The sequence below is a fragment of the Alosa sapidissima genome, chromosome 4 (assembly GCF_018492685.1).
Source record: "Alosa sapidissima isolate fAloSap1 chromosome 4, fAloSap1.pri, whole genome shotgun sequence".
NCBI classification, from domain to species: Eukaryota; Metazoa; Chordata; class Actinopteri; order Clupeiformes; family Clupeidae; genus Alosa; species Alosa sapidissima.
In genome coordinates this window covers 9,135,678-9,154,943 of record NC_055960.1, presented here as the reverse complement: position 1 = coordinate 9,154,943, position 19,266 = coordinate 9,135,678, and the positions used below count along the sequence as shown (strand labels likewise).

At 44.6% G+C, this 19,266-nt stretch overlaps 1 protein-coding gene across 1 annotated transcript in view; it reads right to left on the bottom strand.

The window, feature by feature from the left end:
* Positions 1-8,432: 8,432 nt before the first annotated feature.
* Positions 8,433-19,266, bottom strand: part of cntn3b (contactin 3b) — a 59,383-nt gene continuing 48,549 nt past the window's right edge. The window contains 7 exon segments of the mRNA XM_042090248.1: positions 8,433-12,353; positions 14,486-14,651; positions 15,119-15,231; positions 15,897-16,083; positions 17,566-17,675; positions 18,214-18,258; positions 18,261-18,447. Of these exon segments, the coding sequence (XP_041946182.1) occupies positions 12,253-12,353; positions 14,486-14,651; positions 15,119-15,231; positions 15,897-16,083; positions 17,566-17,675; positions 18,214-18,258; positions 18,261-18,447 (909 nt within the window). The 3' untranslated portion in view covers positions 8,433-12,252.

The following is a 19,266-nucleotide window of genomic DNA, read 5'->3' as shown; positions in this document are numbered from 1 at the left end:
CAAAGTACTCGCGCTACTCCCTGTCCCTGGTTCGTCGTTACAGTGTCGATTTTGTGGCCCATATACAATTGAGCGTAAAATATCTGACCGTGATTATGTGATCAATACGCCAGAGCGCCGTCAAAGCTCACGGATGACTCACGTGAACATGCTCAAACCGTACTTCGAGCGAAAGTGCGATACTGTGACACTCTCCGAGGTCCTGAATCAGGAGCCTCCGCTTACTAAAGCGACACCTGTTATGTTATCATCGTTGGTGGGTACTGAGGAAGATGACATAACAGACCCAAGTAGGTCTGTCCAGGTAGGTAGGCTGAGAAACTCAGAAATGCTGGCGAAACTTTCTCGTATTTAATGCCCTCTGAGAGTAAGGATATCCAACGGCTGATATGCGACTTCAGAACTCTTTTTGGTGACGTCCCGTCGCAAACTACTGTGCTCGAGCATGATATTGATGTTGGTTCCACTCCACCGATTAAGCAGCATCCATATCGAGCTAACCCCATCAAAAGGGCACATTTGCAACGGGAAGTGGAGTACATGTTACGCCATAACATCGCTGAAGCTAGCGCTTGGAGCTCCCCTTGCAAACTCGTAGGCAAATCTGATGGTTCTCTGCGTTTCTGTACGGATTACCGTAAAGTTAATTCGGTTACAAAGCTGGATTGTTTTCCTCTGCCTCGTGCAGATGACTGTGTAGACAGGGTGGGGGCCGCTGTTTACGTCAGTAAATTCGACATGCTCAAGAGCTATTGGCAAGTCCCGTTAACCGCTCGCGCCAGGGAAATCTCTGCATTCGTCACCCCTGACGCATTTCTAAACTATCGGGTAATGCCATTTGGAATGCGTAACGCCCCATCCTGTTTCCAGAGGCTGGTAAATATCGTCTTGAATGGCATGTCTGACTGTGAAGCCTTTTTAGACGATATCGTGGTATACAGTCAGACATGGCCAGCACACATGCGTCAGATGTGCGAACTGTTCCAGCGGTTGACAGATGCCAATCTCACACTAAACTTAGCTAAGTGTAAATTCGCCAAAGCTAAAATTACATACTTAGGCCATGTAGTAGGTGGGTGTGAAGTTCGGCCGGTGGAGGCCAAAGTTGCGGCGATCCTAGAATTCCCTGCGCCTGATGACCGACGCAGTCTTAGGCGATTCTTAGGTATGGTAGGATACTACCGTAGCTTTTGCCAGAACTTCTCGTCCGTAGTGTCACCACTCACTGACTTATTGAGTCCAAAAGTTCCATTCGACACACTGACAAGTGCCAGTGTGCGAGACTGTAAAGAGTCTTCTTGTTTCCGCACCTGTGCAGCAAGCCCCCGATTTCGGCCGACCATTTAATCTCGCGGTCGATGCGAGTGATGTAGGAGCAGGAGCTGTCCTTCTCCAACCTGACGACATCAAGCATCCCGTGTGCTACTTTTGTCGAAAGTTTAATTCACATCAGCGAGCATATTCGACTATCGAAAAAGAAGCACTCAGCCTCGTGCTCGCAATTCAACAATTCAAGGTTTACCTCGGCTCGTCATTTTATCCAATCACAGTGTACAGTGACCACGACCCGTTGCGCTTCTTAATTAAGATGTGCAACTCCAACCAACGCCTTATGCGTTGGAGCCTTATTCTACAACCGTATGACCTCAAAATAATTCATGTGCGCGGGGCAGATAACATCATAGCCGATGCATTATCTCGTAGCCATTAGGTTGAGGATTTGTTTTGCTTTACGTTTGATGGCCTTTGATGTTCAAGCTTCAGGCTGCCATTAGTTTAGAAGTTGGGTCATTGATAGTAATGTTCAGTTTGAGAATCCTAGGTCTGTAAGAAAAAAACACTGCGTTATGCATCTCTTGAATGGCATTTTGATAAAAAAAAAGAAAAAAAATGTGCTTGAATGTGTGAATGTTTCCATGCTTGACTTGGTCGTGTATGACTGGGTTCTTGAATTTCCGTTGCATACAGTGTTCATTGGTTTTGTGATTCCTAGCTTATGATGGCTAGAGCCACCATTTCGGTGGGAGGGTGTTACGAACCCTTATTATTTAGTTAGTTTGCATTCATTTTTAGCTCCCCCTGCTGGGGCAAGTATGTCTTGTGTTTTGTGCTTTCACCTTTTTCCGTGTGACAATTCCGTCTTGACAATTATGTTGATCAGGGCATATATCTAGGTTTAGGGGCCCGCTTACCTTCCACGGAAAAAAGTTCAGGCTCAGGATTTTTTTCTACTATCATCCCTGTATGTACTGTACTCTATCGCTCTGCTGCCAGTGAGTTGTCAGTAGGTCAGCATAGTCCATATTAAGACATTAAGACTGCTCCTCTAAACAATTCCCAATCTAGCTTAGTCTGTAGGCCTAACTGTTGATTATTAACTGGGGTGATATTAAATCATGAATATGAAAACTGACATGTTTTTATGGTCTTGGTCTCGACTCTGTTTCGACTCCTAAAGGACTCGGTCTCGACTTGGACTTGCTTCCTCAAAGACTCGGTCTTGACTCAGACTCGGCATAGGCGGTCTCGTCCCCATCAGTAAGGAGTCAGTGACCTTTTCTTAACATTACAAATGTATTGTGGTTTGTTCAGTCTGCCAGAGACTATTGAACATTAAGCAGTCTTGATCGTGCCACTTTAATATTGATCTATGGGGTCCAAGGCGATGTATGCATTTCCCTGAGCAAGCACAAGAAAGAAGTGATCTGGTCATCATCTGATTGAGTTTCATAGATTGCCCCCCTCCAGGAGTATACTGTTACACTCATCTAATTGCTCTTACCCTTCCTATCTGATTTTCTTTTACTTCTGTTTGAAAATTCAATCAATTCACATCAATTAAATGTCTGTGTTTCTGTTGGTCTCTGTCGGTCAGCTATTTGAGGTATTTGAGTTTACATTCAGCTTTTTTGGGATGTTTTACCAGAAATGTACATTTTCGCTTTTTACCATTTTGGGTAAAAATATTATTCTTGAACACATCATATGGAGGACATGTTAAACTATGAGGAACACCGATTGTGCCATGTTCTTTTGCTTGAATATAATATATTTTAGACACATTCAATCCTACAATTTCAGGTTTTATCATTATTTTTAATAATAATAATTTGAATAAAAACAAACAAACAAAAAACAACAACAAAACATCTGATAGCCTAGCGAATATCATATCCCTTTACTGAACAACTAACACAAATTAATCAAAGTCAAAGTCTTTCATCTCAGTTTAAGACTTTTTGGTACACTTGACTTGATACTTGACAGTGTCGACATAAGAGTGACATGACACTATCATGAACACATGACACTGTCATGACACATGAACCCTAACCTCAAACCCTAAGACTAACTCTAACCCTAAACCTGAGGAAGAAAGCTAGGAAAATCATTGCAGATAGTACACACCAGTGGTCCCCAAACTACGGCCCGCCACCTCATTTTGGGTGGGCCCCCAAAACATGTCCGTGGTATATAGCAACCGGCCCGCACGGGAGTACGACATCGTCAAACTATAACCTCCGCAATTTCCCCCATTCATTCTCTATGGCGAGTCTTAACAGTACACATGTAATACTCTTTTTGTCCACTTGTGGTTATTGTTGTTTTGTCCACTTGTGGTGTTTGCCATCAAAAACGGAATTAAATGTAGGCCTACCTGCAAACAATGTAAGAGGCCTATGCTTGACTGCATCAGTGCTCAAAGTATTGTAAAAGTTTATCAATTAATTGTTAATAACTAACTAACTTCTATTCAAGTCATATTTCTGGGACTTTCTGGGATAATTATTTCTATTTTGTATTCACTCGTTCAAATGTTCATAGGCCTACAAAGAGGTCACAAGTTCAGGTGAGTGAAAGTTAGAATGGTGGTCATTTCAGACCACTTCAGCGCTTCATAAAATTCTCATAGTTTGAGAACTTTACATTTTCAGAGTTCAGAGTTCACCCATTTTTAATAAAATATATTTTTGGGAATGCAAAAGTCTTTTTATTAGTATTATTTAATTTGAGTTACGTTTTACACTGATATGGCATGATGGCAATATAAACACAGCTAACAATGGCATTAAATTGCAATAGCCTATAGATTAAATGTAATGGAATATTCGACTAAGGTAGACTGCTGTTGTTCACAGCACTAAGCTATTTATGGTTACTGATATACTTCGAGTCTCTGGCCCTCTCTTAGAGCCAGGCATAGTAAGCTGGCCCTCGGAAGAAAAAGTTTGGGGACCACTGGTACACACCCTCTTTCTAGCCAGTTTGAGCTCCTGAAGTCTGGGAGGCGCTACCTCTGGCAAAAAGTGTATTTAAAAAATCCTTTACTCCAAATGCCATCAGTATCCTCAATCAAACCAAGTGACAATATCAAACTTCTTTTACTCTTATTTTTATGTATTTTTTACTCTTATTTTTTTTCTATGTATTTTATCATGATATTTCAACTCATATGTCTGAGATGATATTGTGGCTGTATGTCTTTCTGTCTTTTATGTCTGGTGAGCCAAAGAAAAATTACCACCTTGGTGGACATTAAAGATTTATTCTATTCTATTCTATTCTATTCTAAACCTAACCCTAATCTTAACCCTAACTTGTTATGACAAAAACCAATGACACTTAATAACAGAAGTAGAAGCGTTATGTCATAAACATTTATGACTTGTTTATTGGGGCAGCCGTGACCTACTGGTTAGCACTTTGGACTTGTAACCGGAGGGTTGCCGGTTTGAACCCCGACCAGTAGGAATGGCTGAAGTGCACTTGAGCAAGGCACCTAACCCCTCACTGCTCCCCGAGCGCCGCTGTTGATGCAGGCAGCTCACTGCGCCGGGATTAGTGTGCTTCACCTCACTGTGTGTTCACTGTGTGCTGAGTGTGTTTCACTAATTCATGGATTGGGATAAATGCAGAGACAAAATTTCCCTCACGGGATCAAAAGAGTATATATACTTATATACTTATACTAGGCCTACTTATACTTATGACACGTTCATGACAGTGTCATGTCACTCTTATGTCGATACTGTGTGTGTCTGGTAGAATGCCCCTTTTAATGCTAATTTTGACATATTCACATAAGAAATCCTAGTTGGAACTGCTCGAAATCCGCATATAATCTTCGAAGTGGACTCTGGTAGACATAAAACTATATTTATTGCATGTATTAATACCCTGCCGACTCCAGTTTTGATTCCATGGCTGTTCTCAACTCCTGCGTTGACCAGGAGCTTGTCCAGTGTTTTTAATTGGCTCACACAGCTCATGGAACTGCACACAGACTCTCATATCTTTTAGTCCAATTTTCATAAATGTTCTCAAAATATGTGAATTGAGTTGGATGGAAACTCAGGCAAAGTCTGTTGAACACATACACAGAGGGGCAAGTTTGCTGTTGCACCCTCAGGCTTATGACACTGCTTGACTAACTAAAACTTAGTTTTTTCCTCCTTTTCTTTTCCCAGGCATCTCAGCGAGTGATGTCAACAGTCTGCTACACACTCCAGGCAAATTAACGCAGGATTAAGTTATCACTATTGACCTGCAAAGTACGCCAGCGCACAGTGACCTCTGACTCACCTGCTCTGGATCGGCTAAGCTAACGCTAATGCTGCTATTATGACTTCACAAGATGTGTCCTCAGATGGTCGCAGTCAAACCTCTGCAAAACTCCTATTTGCAGTCTCTCTGTGTAGTTGCCCATCATGGCAAATGATCGTTCCGTCAGAGTTTAAGGATGTACCTTGTTTCAGAAGCACAGATAGAATATAAAAATAGTGTCCGAATAAACCTACTTAATTGCCTGGGAGTGATACGAATGCGGTATAGGGGTCATAAAACCTGCTGCAGCGCAATGATGTTTTAGCTCTCATGACTTTAATGATCCTCTGGGTGAATTCAGAATGATTAGAAAGAAAGTATATATACTCTTTTGATCCCGTGAGGGAAATTTGGTCTCTGCATTTATCCCAATCCGTGAATTAGTGAAACACACTCAGCACACAGTGAGGTGAAGCACACACTAATCCCGGCGCAGTGAGCTGCCTGCAACAACAGCGGAGCTCGGGGAGCAGTGAGGGGTTAGGTGCCTTGCTCAAGGGCACTTCAGGTGACTTGCTCAAGGGCACTTCAGCCACGGCCCACTGGTCGGGGCTCGAACCGGCAACCCTCCGGTTACAAGTCCAGAGTGCTAACCAGTGGGCCACGGCTGCCCCAATTTAGATTGGCACCATATAGAAAGTTTGATACAGAGAAAGCATTTAGATACTGTATGTGGTAGAAGAAGAAATGTAATGCTTGTCTCTGGCTGAATTGTATTGAATCTGCTCATCTTGACATCTGTTACACATGTATGCCTCATCATTTCCTGTCACTTTCTCTTTCTCTTTGTGCGTCTCTGTGTGTGTGTGTGATATGTTTGTGAGAGAGAGAGAGAAAGAGAGCGAGAGAATGTGTGTGTGTATGTTTACATTTACTTGTGAGGAAGACACCCACTCTGACATGGTGTTTACTAATAAGAAGTGTGCCTGGCATTCAGACGATTCTTTGTCCACTTCCTGATGAGCCTGACATTTATACTTAATTAGGATATTGCTCAGCTCTGCTAAAGCTCTAATTAGCACGCGAGTCAGCCTCCCAATAATAATGACCTAGACACTGGCTCAGTTCACAGGCCCCCTCAGATCTCCCCCCAAAACCTCTGCAAATGTCAGGGGCTGAAAACGAACAAAGTTCACTTGCACAACAACAGTATCCTCCTCGGCTCCTCTGCCGCATTGAAAAGAGTCATCTGAAAGCCCTGTCGATTGGACAAGGCCGTCCTGAACAAAGCCCTGCAAAATGTGTGCAACAAAATCAAGGTTGTGGCCACGGTCTGACATTTTACATGGTGCAGAGACTGGGGAGAAAGGGCTCGGTCCGGAACAAGCTGTGCTGTCACTTGTGCTGCAAGTGTTGGTCGAACCCTGTGTGCCACAGTCAGCTCAGCTGTGATGATTACACAAATTGCATGCCATCTCGGCTAGCACTTCTCTATTGTCTTACTGACACAGCACATTTCAGAATTTGGGTTTTATTGGGGATCTCAAGTCCCTCTCTGTCCTCTGTCGACAACTCGAGGTCACTGATCTGCATGAAAAGTCCTATAGGCTCAACCAGGCACGAGGAGGACTTCCTCCAGTCCATACGCACACACTCGGGATTGTTGTTCATTAGCTCTTCCACCACTAGAGAAGCACAAGATCAGGCCCTTGATGAAGACGAGTGCGGAGAGCCGTGCCCAGTCTACTCAAACCTGTCAACTGGCCGAACGGTACCCATGCATAGCAAATAAGCTGCTATTCATCCGAGCGCCGTCCACTTTTTAAATGTTGAGTGGCCAGCCGAAGGGATGAAAGGCTCGTCTTTACCTGGAGCTAAATGAGGAGCATAGCAGCAGTGGCATGTACATGGTCGATGGCTTGTCCTGTGAAATTGATGTGAGTCATTTATTGCTGCTTCATGGTCAAACGTGTCTCTCATTAGGGTCATCTATTACTTCACGACGACACTCAGGGAAATGGCAACGCTCGCTATTAACCAGCAGAGTAATGACGAGACACTCTGGCATCCTAATGAATTTTGAAAGGCTGATGAATTGTGCATGCTGATTTCCATGAGTTTTTTTTTTTTTTTTTTTTTAAATTAAATCATCATAGGCAAGTGAGTTGTGATTGAATTGCATCTGCGTGGTGTTATCAAACGCTCTTGACTTCTTAAACGGGCGGGGTGCAAGTGATTACATCCCGGGCGCACTACTTTGTTCTACAAACTGTTATGGCAAAAAGTAATCCCTCTTAGATCCCAGACACTAAAAAAGCTGTACTTAGCATTGATGTGTGAATCCCCAGAGCAGAGCTTCCCGGAGACTTATTGAACTTTGCAATCTTGCATCAAATTACAATAAGGAAACTGCTGTGGACCCAATTAAGCCGGAGCTGTTAACCCCCCCCCCCCCCCCCCCCCCACCCTAACTCGAGCACATAAATAAATAAATAAATAAATATAAAGTGGATTATGCAGCACTTACATATCTGTAATTCTATCACCCCCACCCCACCGAAATTATGCCCAGTCGTCAAATTGATTTACAATGCCCATGCTAACTGGAAGCTCAGTGTGAAGGAGCAGCAAACGATTAAATCCGAAATGGGTGGCAAAGCATAAATCCTTCAGCCGGATAAGGCTGCCATTTCCCCTGTAAAATCTGTGTGAGATACATTATGTAATCGCAAAAATAGTTGGGCCCTAAAAACCGCCAGACTCAAAGAAGGCTTGATCATGCTTCTTTTCCCATTTTGGACCAAAAGCAAAGATTTGGACCAAAAGCAAAGAATCATGGTCAATAATCAATAATAAGTCATGACAGTATAAACATTTGGGCTGCTTTTAACAATTTTATTAAGTTACTGATTTATAAAACTCAACACATACGCACCAAACAATGTTCCACATGCACAAGTTTAGTATACAAGACAAAAACAATTACTTTTCAATATGAAAACACAATGTCATAGTTAATTCATCTCATGGAGATCATTGATTAATACTGAAGTATTAAAATCACAGAACTGTTGTTGTAGTATAAAACATCAGTATGTCCTCTATGCTGGCCAGATCAAAAATATATAGATATTAATTATTTACATTTGGGGAAAAAAAAGAATATTATCTTGTCATTTTTAAATATGGTCCAGAAAAAAAAACAGCGTCTCATGAATGATTATTCTTTTTTTGTTTTCAAAACGCTGATAACATACTAAGCAAATACCTAATAGTACATTACTAAAAACAAGATCAGGATGGAGGTACGACATGAAACCCCATCGTTTTACGAATTACATTGAGATAAGTAACACAAAAAATCAGGTCACACCCACAGCACATAGGGGAGGAATGCATTGGTAGTACCTAACAGTTACTGTAGCACAGACGTGTTAAGCGAAGTCAGGTTGATGGCATGTTTTGTACAGGATATGAATGGAAAGGAGGGGTCAGCCCGCAACCTATGAGAGGCTCTGTCTGGGCCTGTGTCCACCAATCACATTTTTTGCACCGACACCGGCGCCCTCAACCTCATTTTCAGAGTGCTTCAGTCAAGTGTTTATTGGTCGTCGATAAAGAAGTGACATTGACGAGCCCAGCGCTGTTCTGTTGAACAGATTTAAACTTTCAGCACTCTGAGCAATGGCGCCAATTTACGCCAAGGGCGCTGAGCACTGTGAACGCCGAACTTCATAGTTTGATTTGTATAGAAAATAGCCGCTGTCGGCGCAAAACACATGATTGGTGGACACAGGCCTTAACACGTCCTACTGTTTGTTCTTACTGAACTCTTATTTGCTCTCTTAACAGCACTGCATCACTCTTTAAAAAAATATGTTAGAAACAAACCAAAAACGTTTGCCACTACTTGAAATTCATTCGAGGATACCCTAAAATAAATAAGAAAAATAGTCCCGCATTTCTGCTAAACCAAGGTCATAGGGGGCTTGGACTTTCAAAATAATAATAAAAAGTAAAGCACAAAAGCGCTGCGAAAAGGTGGTGAATGAAAAAGGACAAGATAATGAGAGAGAGAGATAGAGATAGAGAGAGAGGGCAAACCATAATCTGGCGCTGAGACGTGCAACAGGAACATTGGCATCAGTCACTCAACTGTCTGCATTGTGACAGCAGCAATAATGGAAGCAGAAAATCAATATCTCATTGACTCGGCCGCTGCAGCCTAATCAACACTGCCTGGCCTTCCTGAAAGCCCAGGACACGCCAAGCTGGGCGGATAGGGCAGGGATAGTGGTGGGAGTGGTGGGGGGACTATGAGCATAGTGCAGTGTAGATGCGCCTTCAGGTCCCTGCACACCTGTCCAACTAGCTTGGCAGGGATGCGTTGCGTCACCTTGGTTGACTTCCTTGTGCTTTTGATTCATTCAACTTCTGAATCAACTTTGATTTGATTCAGCTTATGTGTGTGCGTGTGTGTGTGTGTGCCTGTGTGTGTGTGTGTGTGTGTGAGAGAGAGAGGGAGGGAGAGAGAGAGAGAGAGAGGGGGTTGGGGAAAGGAACAATTTCAAATGCAAGAGAGTTGTAGCCTGTTAGGCCACCAAAGCACAGTCAGACCAAAGAGTCCTGGGATCAGTGAAAGGCACAATTCCTCACAGCAAAGCAAGCCACTCAGTTGACCACGTGCACCACACAGAAGCTTTTGCAACTCCATCAACACACACACACACACACACACACACACACACACACACACACACGCATCGCATGAAAAAACAAGAGAGAAGCTCCATCAGTTAGACTTAAAGCTCAGCACACACCAAACATGTTCTGCAAGGCCCAAGGATAGGATGAGCATACAGTAATGTAAGCTTCAGGGGAAAAGGTCTCCTGTAGAAAGCTGCTTTCATGGGTTACAAGGCCTAATGACCTCTACATTATGTAGAATACCAGGCCATACATTTATTATGATGGGGCACTAAGGACAGTCGATATGCAGAATGTGAGAGTAAGACTTCACCTCTCTAATCTCCCTTTTTGCCACTGTAAAGCTTTCACCTCTGTTGCATTTGTCAGGTATGCCATTAGAGTCATGCAACTTTAATGACGAGCCCATTTTCATTCCAGTCTCGTATCGAGCCACTTAGTCCCTCGCAAAAACTCCTTTGTGCACGTGTTGTACGCCAGTTTACAGAAACGTACACTGAAAAACTGCAGTCTGGCAGAATTTGATAATGTTTTGCCCTCACAAATAAATCATGACCAAAAAAAAAAAAAAAAAAAAAGTCCCCTGCGAAGGCACTAACTCTACGCAAACTCTACCCTCTGCGTAGGGCTCCATCGAAGCCCATTGGACTGGTCTTTCAAGGCCACACGAGAGAGTGTTCAACACCACACACCGTTTCTCCAGACATCTCGCCTCGGCGTACCCTTTTCTTCATGCCTGATGAGAGATTTGTTCCCAAATAGTATCAATCACAGCAACTGTGCAGCATGCACAGAGCGCTAAGTATGAATAATTAAAACTAATACAGCAAGTGGGTCCCATCGCACAGGAGGTGGAGAGGGTCAGGCTAGACAAGACCTGGTTGCTCTCTAAACGGCATGCTGGAATTTTGCTCTCTATTTCTACCGCTGTCTATTAGCCAATAAGGATGTTAGGCACAGGTCTTGTTTTTATTTTTCGTTTCCTGTGACATGAAACACATGCACACACACATGCACACACACACACACGGCATAGTCTCTTTTCCCCCCACTAAATCATTTTAACTAATCTAATGCCACTTGATCATTGTAACCATAAAGACTGTCAATCTGTCCACCTACTTGGCCGCTCACCCACTTCAGGAAGCTAGATAAAAGCATGTCACCTAACTGAAAAGTGTTATTCTTAACACGGCATCCTATAATTATGGGTAAATGTAATATTTAGCCCACCAAAGCCATCTCTTCTCACTAAATACATGACTGTTGATGAGGGAGCCTACTAAAAGGGAATTTCTGCAAGCAACATCCCTTTCAAGTGGGAAGTTGAATTGATCAAAAATATCTTATTTGTGGCAGCTGAATGTACACAGCACGAAGGAGACACTAACAAGAGAAATGCAAATCCTTATATGTTATCTACTTTGGTATGTAAATGTTTTAAGGCATTAGTTTGTTCCAAGGATCAGAGGCGAAGACAATGTAGACATCAGCACTTCTCTGTTGAAGCGTAATTAGTTGTAAGTGAAATGTCTTGAGAGGTTTGTGTTTTTTTCTCTCTTTTAGATGGGTGACATATCTGATGTTGACACGCCGTTAAATATTATGCATACCAGTTCATTAACCTTTCCCCATTGTCATTAATTATGCATGGCCGAGACACGCCACACCTGTGTCTAGTGCCTAGTGTCTTCATGTACGCCCATGTGATTTGCATGAATATGCATACAGGCAGGCAGACGCGGATAATCGCACCACAAAGATGAGATGATGAGGGTGGAGGAAGCGATACACCAGCAGGAAAGAAAGACAAGTATCAGGAAGGGGATAGAGGGAGAGAGAAGAAGAGGAGGAGGGGTGGGTGTGCGGAAAGGAGAGAGAGCGATGGTGGGAGTTGACATGAAAGGAGCCAGAGGGAGATGGAGGGATAGAGACGAGAGAAAGGGTGAAGAGGCAGAGGAAGGAGGAGGAGTAGTGGTGGCGGTGGGGAGGCGTCAGTCCTCAGGAGGCAGTGGAGAGTGCCAAGCACAGCGTCACAAGGAGGAGAGGGGAGAGGGCCACACTGCCACGCCGAGCTGCTCCCGAGCCCCTCGCACCCATGCCTGAAACAGACACACAGGATGACACAGAGACACAGCTCTTTAGTACACAGACACAGGCCTTTAGTACACACACACACAGCTCTTTAGTACACACAGACAGCTCTTTAGTACACACACAGACAGCTGTTTAGTACACACAGACACAGCTCTTTAGTACATACACAGACACAGCTCTTTAGTACACACAGACACAGCTCTTTAGTACACACACACACAGCTCTTTAGTACACACAGACACAGCTCTTTAGTATACACTCACAGCTCTTTAGCACACAGAGACACAGGCATTTAGTACATACAGGCATAACTCTTTAGAACACAGAGACACAGGCCTTTAGTAGTTTCTGCACAGGCACAACTCTTTAGTACACAGAGACACAGGTCTTTTGTACACAGATACACAGGTCTCTATTACACAGAGACAGACCTTTAGTACTTACAGACACAACTGTTTAGTACACAGATACACAGCTCTTTAGTACACACAGACAGCTCTTTAGTACACACACAGACAGCTCTTTAGTACACACAGACACAGCTCTTTAGTACACACACAGACACAGCTCTTTAGTACACACACAGCTCTTTAGTACACACAGGCAGCTCTTTAGTACACACAGACACAGCTCTTTAGTACACACAGACACAGCTCTTTAGTATACACTCACAGCTCTTTAGTACACAGAGACACAGGCCTTTAGTACATACAGGCATAACTCTTTAGAACACAGAGACACAGGCCTTTAGTAGTTTCTGCACAGGCACAACTCTTTAGTACACAGAGACACAGGTCTTCTGTACAAAACTTCTGGTACGAAACTTCTGCAGTAGTACAACTATGACCTTTAGTCCAATAACGAGGCATTAGAAAGTTTGTAAGTGCACCAGGAGTTTATTTAAATAAGACTTGCCTGATTATCTGCTACTATACCGCTGCATCGACGTTTCTTCCGTGATTTGGGAAAAGCCCTGGCAGGAAGCGATTACATCAACGTTTTTTGGTATATCCAGTTTTTAATATTTTTTTCCGAAGTGTTTACAGCTTAGTGTTAACTAATAATTGTTGCAAACTGGACTACAAACAAAATATTAGTGCATTCCTGGATCTACATCCTTATGCATGCTTCCTGCCAGGACTTTTACGGGCTTTTCCCAAATCACGGAAGAAACGTTGACACAGCTGTATAGTAGCAGATAATCAGGCAAGTCTTATTTAAATAAACTCCTGGTGCACTTACAAAATTTCTAATGCCTCGTTATTGGACTAAAGGTCATAGTTGTACTACTGCAGAAGTTTCGTACCATTCAGGGCATTATTAGTGGGGTAATTTATGAGATAAAAGTTGGTTCCATTACGACTGCAGAAAGTCATTAGTTTCTGACAGCGCAACTCGACCAGAGTTCGACCAAAGGGAAAAAAGGTTCTGGGAGGGTGTTTGGCTCAGGGTCATGGTGCAAAGGACCCTAGGATGAAATTACTCCGAACCATCGCTTTAAGGACATAGGGACACAAATGTTCAGAACACAGACTCAGGCCCTTTTCTTGAGAAAGGACAGGTAGGAAAGCTCCACAGGATGGGTTTGCTGACAGCAGACAGTAAATCAATGCACAATGCTGGATTCACCAGCGCTCACTACATCTGCATTATTAATGCATCTCTGAACAGAAAAGGCTATTAAAGGATTCAGAGATGATAAGGCTTACATCACATGCGAAAGCTGGATCTCTTCACAGCACAGAAAAAAGAGCATGAAAAAAGCTAACGACGATAGGGAAAAAAGGGCATTTCATTTTCACCAGGCTGAGAGGAAGGCACTGTCTGCTGCTGCTCAGTATGCCACGGCGCTCCACAGTCAACAAGGAATAATAACCCGTTGACAGAGATGGATTGCACCGCACGTGAATTTCTAAAAAGGTCGGGTCTCTTGCATGGGCACGAAGTATATTACACATGGATGGAAAGGGAGGCAACGAGGCCAGAATAAATGTGCTATTTGGATGATTGAATCATCATTAAAGGCTTATCACTGTGGGACACGGGGGCATAGGATAGGAGTTGGGGTAGGGGCTGGGGGTTTGGGTTAGGGTGGGTGGAGGAAAGGTGAGGATGCTTGAAGTTCAGGAAGCTTACTCAGTTTGTGGATGTGGATTGGCTCGCTCCCCACACCCACTCCCCCTTCACTCAGCGACCGTATCTCGATGACGTAGTTGTCGTTGGCTGACAGGGTTATTTCGGCCGTGGTCTGGTCAGTGGTGATGGCGTTAACATCGTTGTGGCGGTGTCTGCGGCACAAAACCTGGGCGACATAAAAAAACAAACAAACACATAAATACACAAATAAAAAATCATTAACCCTCCCCCAAGTGATTGATTTGGTAGAGATAACACATTCAGTTGGATTCGCGTCAGGTAGGGGGGAGTAGGACACACGGTGCCCTCCGACTGCTGCATCGGGCTGTGACTGTCTCTCCCCTCTAGGCCTTAAGAGATCTCCCCCGCTGTGCAAAAGCATTAATTCCACACATTAAGCACCGTGACTCCTGGGTGTTATGACCAACAGCGGCGGCACTGAGTCTACTACCTCTGCAAATATCCCCACGGAATAACCACTGGCTACCCCACACTCCATCACTGTAATGATAGCTACGATTGGACAGTAAAAATAGTATATGGCAAATATTCTGCATCTCTCCATGCATGGACCTAAAACCACACACACACACCATACACACACACACACACACAGAATAGCTTTGGACTCACAAGGTATCCTGTGACCTCGGACTCGGTCTCCAGGGCTGTAACTGGGTCCCAATGCAGGGTGAGCTGAGAGCCAATAAGAGTCCACTTTACATTCAGTGGAGGCTGTCCAGGGGCTGAGTCAGAGAGAGAGAGAGAGAGAGAGAGAGAGAGAGAGAGAGAGAGAGAGAGGAGAGAGAGGAGAGAGAGAGAGAGAGAGAGAGAGAGAGAGAGAGAGAGAGAGAGAGAGAGAGAGAGAGAGAGAGAGAGAGAGAGATATGTAGGGAGAGAGAGAGAAAGAGAGAGATGTAGGGAGAGAGAGAGAGAGAGAGATATGTAGGGAGAGAGAGAGATAGGGAGAGATGCAGAAAGACAGAGAAAGAGAGAATAACAGAGGCATACAAAAGAGAGAGAGAGAGATAGGGAGAGATGCAGAAAGACAAGGAGAGAGAGAATAACAGAGGGATACAGAAGAGGGAGAGAGTGAAAGGGCAGCCACAGAGATAAGAGGAAGACAATAAAGTGGGAGGGGAGAGTAATGTATTTGACATTAGTCAAACTAAGGACATTGTACATGCACTGCAAAGTAAGGGAAAATCTACTCCACCATGGGCCTTGATCTTGTTTCTGATTGGCCTCTGTATTTTACGCACTCTTAGAGGACAAACAATACAGACTCCATCAACATCTTCACCTCATGTGTACTCTGAGACGTACTATCCTGAAGCTATCCTGTAGTGGCTCTCCAGAGATAGCTGGTCAGAGTGTGGTGCATGTTTTGGCAGGTGCCGGAGATACTCACGGGGTTTCTTGGTGGTGGCGTTGATGGGCTGGGACTGGGATCCGGTGCCGGCCGTGTTGAAGGCGCTGACCGCCAGGTAGTACTGGGTGCTTCCCCGCAGGCCGCTGATGTTCACCGCTGTGTAGTTGGCGGATATCCTCACCTTGCCCACTGTGTCTGGTTTGGTGTCATCCTCCCAGTACACCACCTGATGGCCGCAGGGAATGAGAACGTCAGGTTTTCTATTTAGGTTTTTTTGTTGTTGTTTGTTTTTGTTGTTGGTGTTTGCACCGATACATTGACGGGAATTGAGTTGAAGCCATGCTTGCCAAAGTGCTAGAGGACCCAATAAAAATTCTACCTCATCTAAAGACAGACTCAGGTGTGATGTGAAATACACTTTGCCACTTCCTTTTAACAGCAGCTATTGCAAGGACACTTTCTCTGTGTCCATTCAGTAGATGATTCCATTAGCACTTTCAGAAAAACCGCTTATATAAAAGACCCATTTGTTTACCATATTTGTAAAAATCCCAAAATTTCAGATTTCAGATAAATCCTTGTGGATTAAAAACACTCCGTCATGGACATTGCAGCAAGGCAGTTATGACGAGGTGCATGTGTCATTGACATTTGCTGTATTACAGTGGAGCATCGTCCCAGCTGATTCCCCTTGCACACGCTAATGACCCTGACAATGACAAACCTCACTAATTGCTAACTAATTACATTATCCCAATTATGTATGTTTAATAGAATTTCACAATGCTAATTTTCAATTAACACAATCTATCTGTGGGCTAAGAGATGTTTAATGAGGGTAAAAATCCAATATCCGCCCTAGGACGCATGCGGTATTAATGTTTGTATATGGCGTTAAGTCAATAAATAATTAGAGAGGAAAATATACACTGTACCCATGGGCCCCAATTTGCTTAGCTGCTGCATTGGGTTTAGATTACATTTACAAAACCAACAGCTAAGTCTAAGGATGTGTGAGGATGAATCTATGCACCAATCAATCACTGAATAAAAAATCAGAGCAACAATCCATCAGTGAATGACTGGAACATTTTGGATTCTGACCACTGAACCATCTGCAGCCAGATATGCATTCACAAAGACTGACTTTTTTCCCCCTTTTTTCTTCAGACCTTTTAAAAAAAAAAACGCTCTTCAGTGACATGATGGTCTTCTTCTCTTGCACAATATACCCAGCACCATGGCAACCGTGGCTTTTTTCTGTGCCTTGGGCAGAGAGAAGGAAGGGGGCGCTGGGTGAAGAAGACGCTGCGCGGCTGTTTTTTGCATCTTTAAAAAGGGATGCTTTCAGAGGAGGAGAACAGAGAGGTGGTGGTGGGGGTGTTGGGTGTGTGTGTGTGTGTGTGGGGGGGGGGGGTGGTGAGGCTGGTAGGGGCCATCTGAAACTGACAGCGGCTAAATGGAAGCGCCGCCTGCCTCACACGAATGCTCCCGGTGACACTTTGAGAGCACCAGGACAACAGGCCGGCGTAGCCAAACACACAACGGCCAATTAAGCACACGATTCGTGCCGGACCCCAACACAAATATGAAAGGAGGGATGTGTACTCGGCCACAAAGGACAGCTGGACATGGAGATGGAGGAGGAGGAAGAGAGAGAGAGAGAGAGAGAGAGAGAGAGAGAGAGAGAAAGAGCTCAGGGCCGTACCTCGTAACCCAGCACCCTCTCAGGGATGGAGCGCAGCGGTTCCCAAACCACTTCAATGTCAGATGCCGACACACTCCGGCCCCTGGTTCTCACTGGAGCCAGGCTCGGCACTGCAGCAAAACACAAACACACACAGAGGAGGTGGGGGGGGGGGGTTCCCATTCCATCAAATTCCATCAACAGCCCCCCCCCCCCCCCCAACACATACACACACACACACACACACACACACACACACACCTCCCCACGCCCCTATCTCCTCCCTGAGTTTAATGGGATCTGTGAGTGACAAGACAGAAGGAGAATCTGCACCGCAAATTCAATTAACATCATAGCTCACTTATAGTGCTGTAAGTGCCTGGCAGGATTTCCTGTAAGCTACCACTGCAATAACTAATATCAGGTTGACATTCATAGCTAAGGAAAGGAAGGGGGGGGGGGGGTAGAAAACTGCCTGAACCAACTTACTTTATCATTATTATTCAAGGTCACGCCTGAGTGTGTGTCTGTCGGTGTGCATGTGAGTGTTTCCATGCGAGTGTGTGTGTGTGTGTGTGTGTGTGTGTGTATGTGTGTGTGCTTCTGTGGGAGATGTATGAAGAGATCAGACAGGTTTCCTACAGGCTGCTTTTTCATTCTCCTCCTCACCTTCCTCAGCTGAGAACACAGTGGCCACAGAGCTGAAGGGCCCTTCCCGCGCTTGTTGAAGGCGCCCACCTTCACGTCGAACGGCGCAAACGGCGGGATGGTGTCGTTGCGCAGGACGTACTTGGCCAGGCCCGGCGTGGAGACGACAGCGCGCGTCCAGGTGACGGATCCGGCCGGCCGCAGGGCGATGATGTAACCGAAGCCCTCGCCATTTTGGAGTTCCTCGGGCACAGGCTGAGAGTGAAGCACAAAACTATAGTGATATTAAAACACATAGAGACAGAGACACAGACTGCCCGCATCCACCGACACACACACACAACACACACACACACAGAGAAAGAGAAAGGACAGAGAAAGAGAAAGACAGGACACAGTATCAGAAAGAGAGAAAAAGAGAGCGAGTGAGAGAGAGAGAGAGAGACGTGCTGGCCAAAAAGATGGAAGAGGAAAAAAAGAAGAAAGAAAAAAGACACTCCACCGAGACTGAACAGCCATCATCAAAGCCCCTATAGGCTCCGATAGCATCCAAAGTGTCCTCTCTCTGGGGACCTGGGAAATAGGCTGGCGTGTGTGACTGGAGACATATGCAGGCGGCTCAGTACCACCAGGGAGCAGAGCAGGGGGGGGGGGGGGGAGACTGGCCTTGATCACTCAGCCCTATCTGCTCTCCTTTAAAGCCCACTTTATATTCATTTTGGAATTAATACTGGCCACGCACAACCTGCCGCGCGCCTGCCAGATGTTGCTCAAATGCAGGAAACGGCTCCACGGCTAAACAATCTAGGCTACTTTGGGTCAGTGGGGGAAGACAAACATGGCCTGGCCAAGCAACGAGGAGATGAATTCAAAGACAAACACGGACAGACTAAGGGCGCCATTTAAGGAGAGAAAAAATGTACGAGTCTGAAGCAAGAATGCAGACCACTATCCCCCGAATGCAATTTAAAACACATCCACGGGCGATAAATAAACACACTCTCTAATAACCATCTCCAGAGAGTGGCTCTTTATTGCCTTCAATAACCTCACTGAGGTTTTCATTTAAAAAAC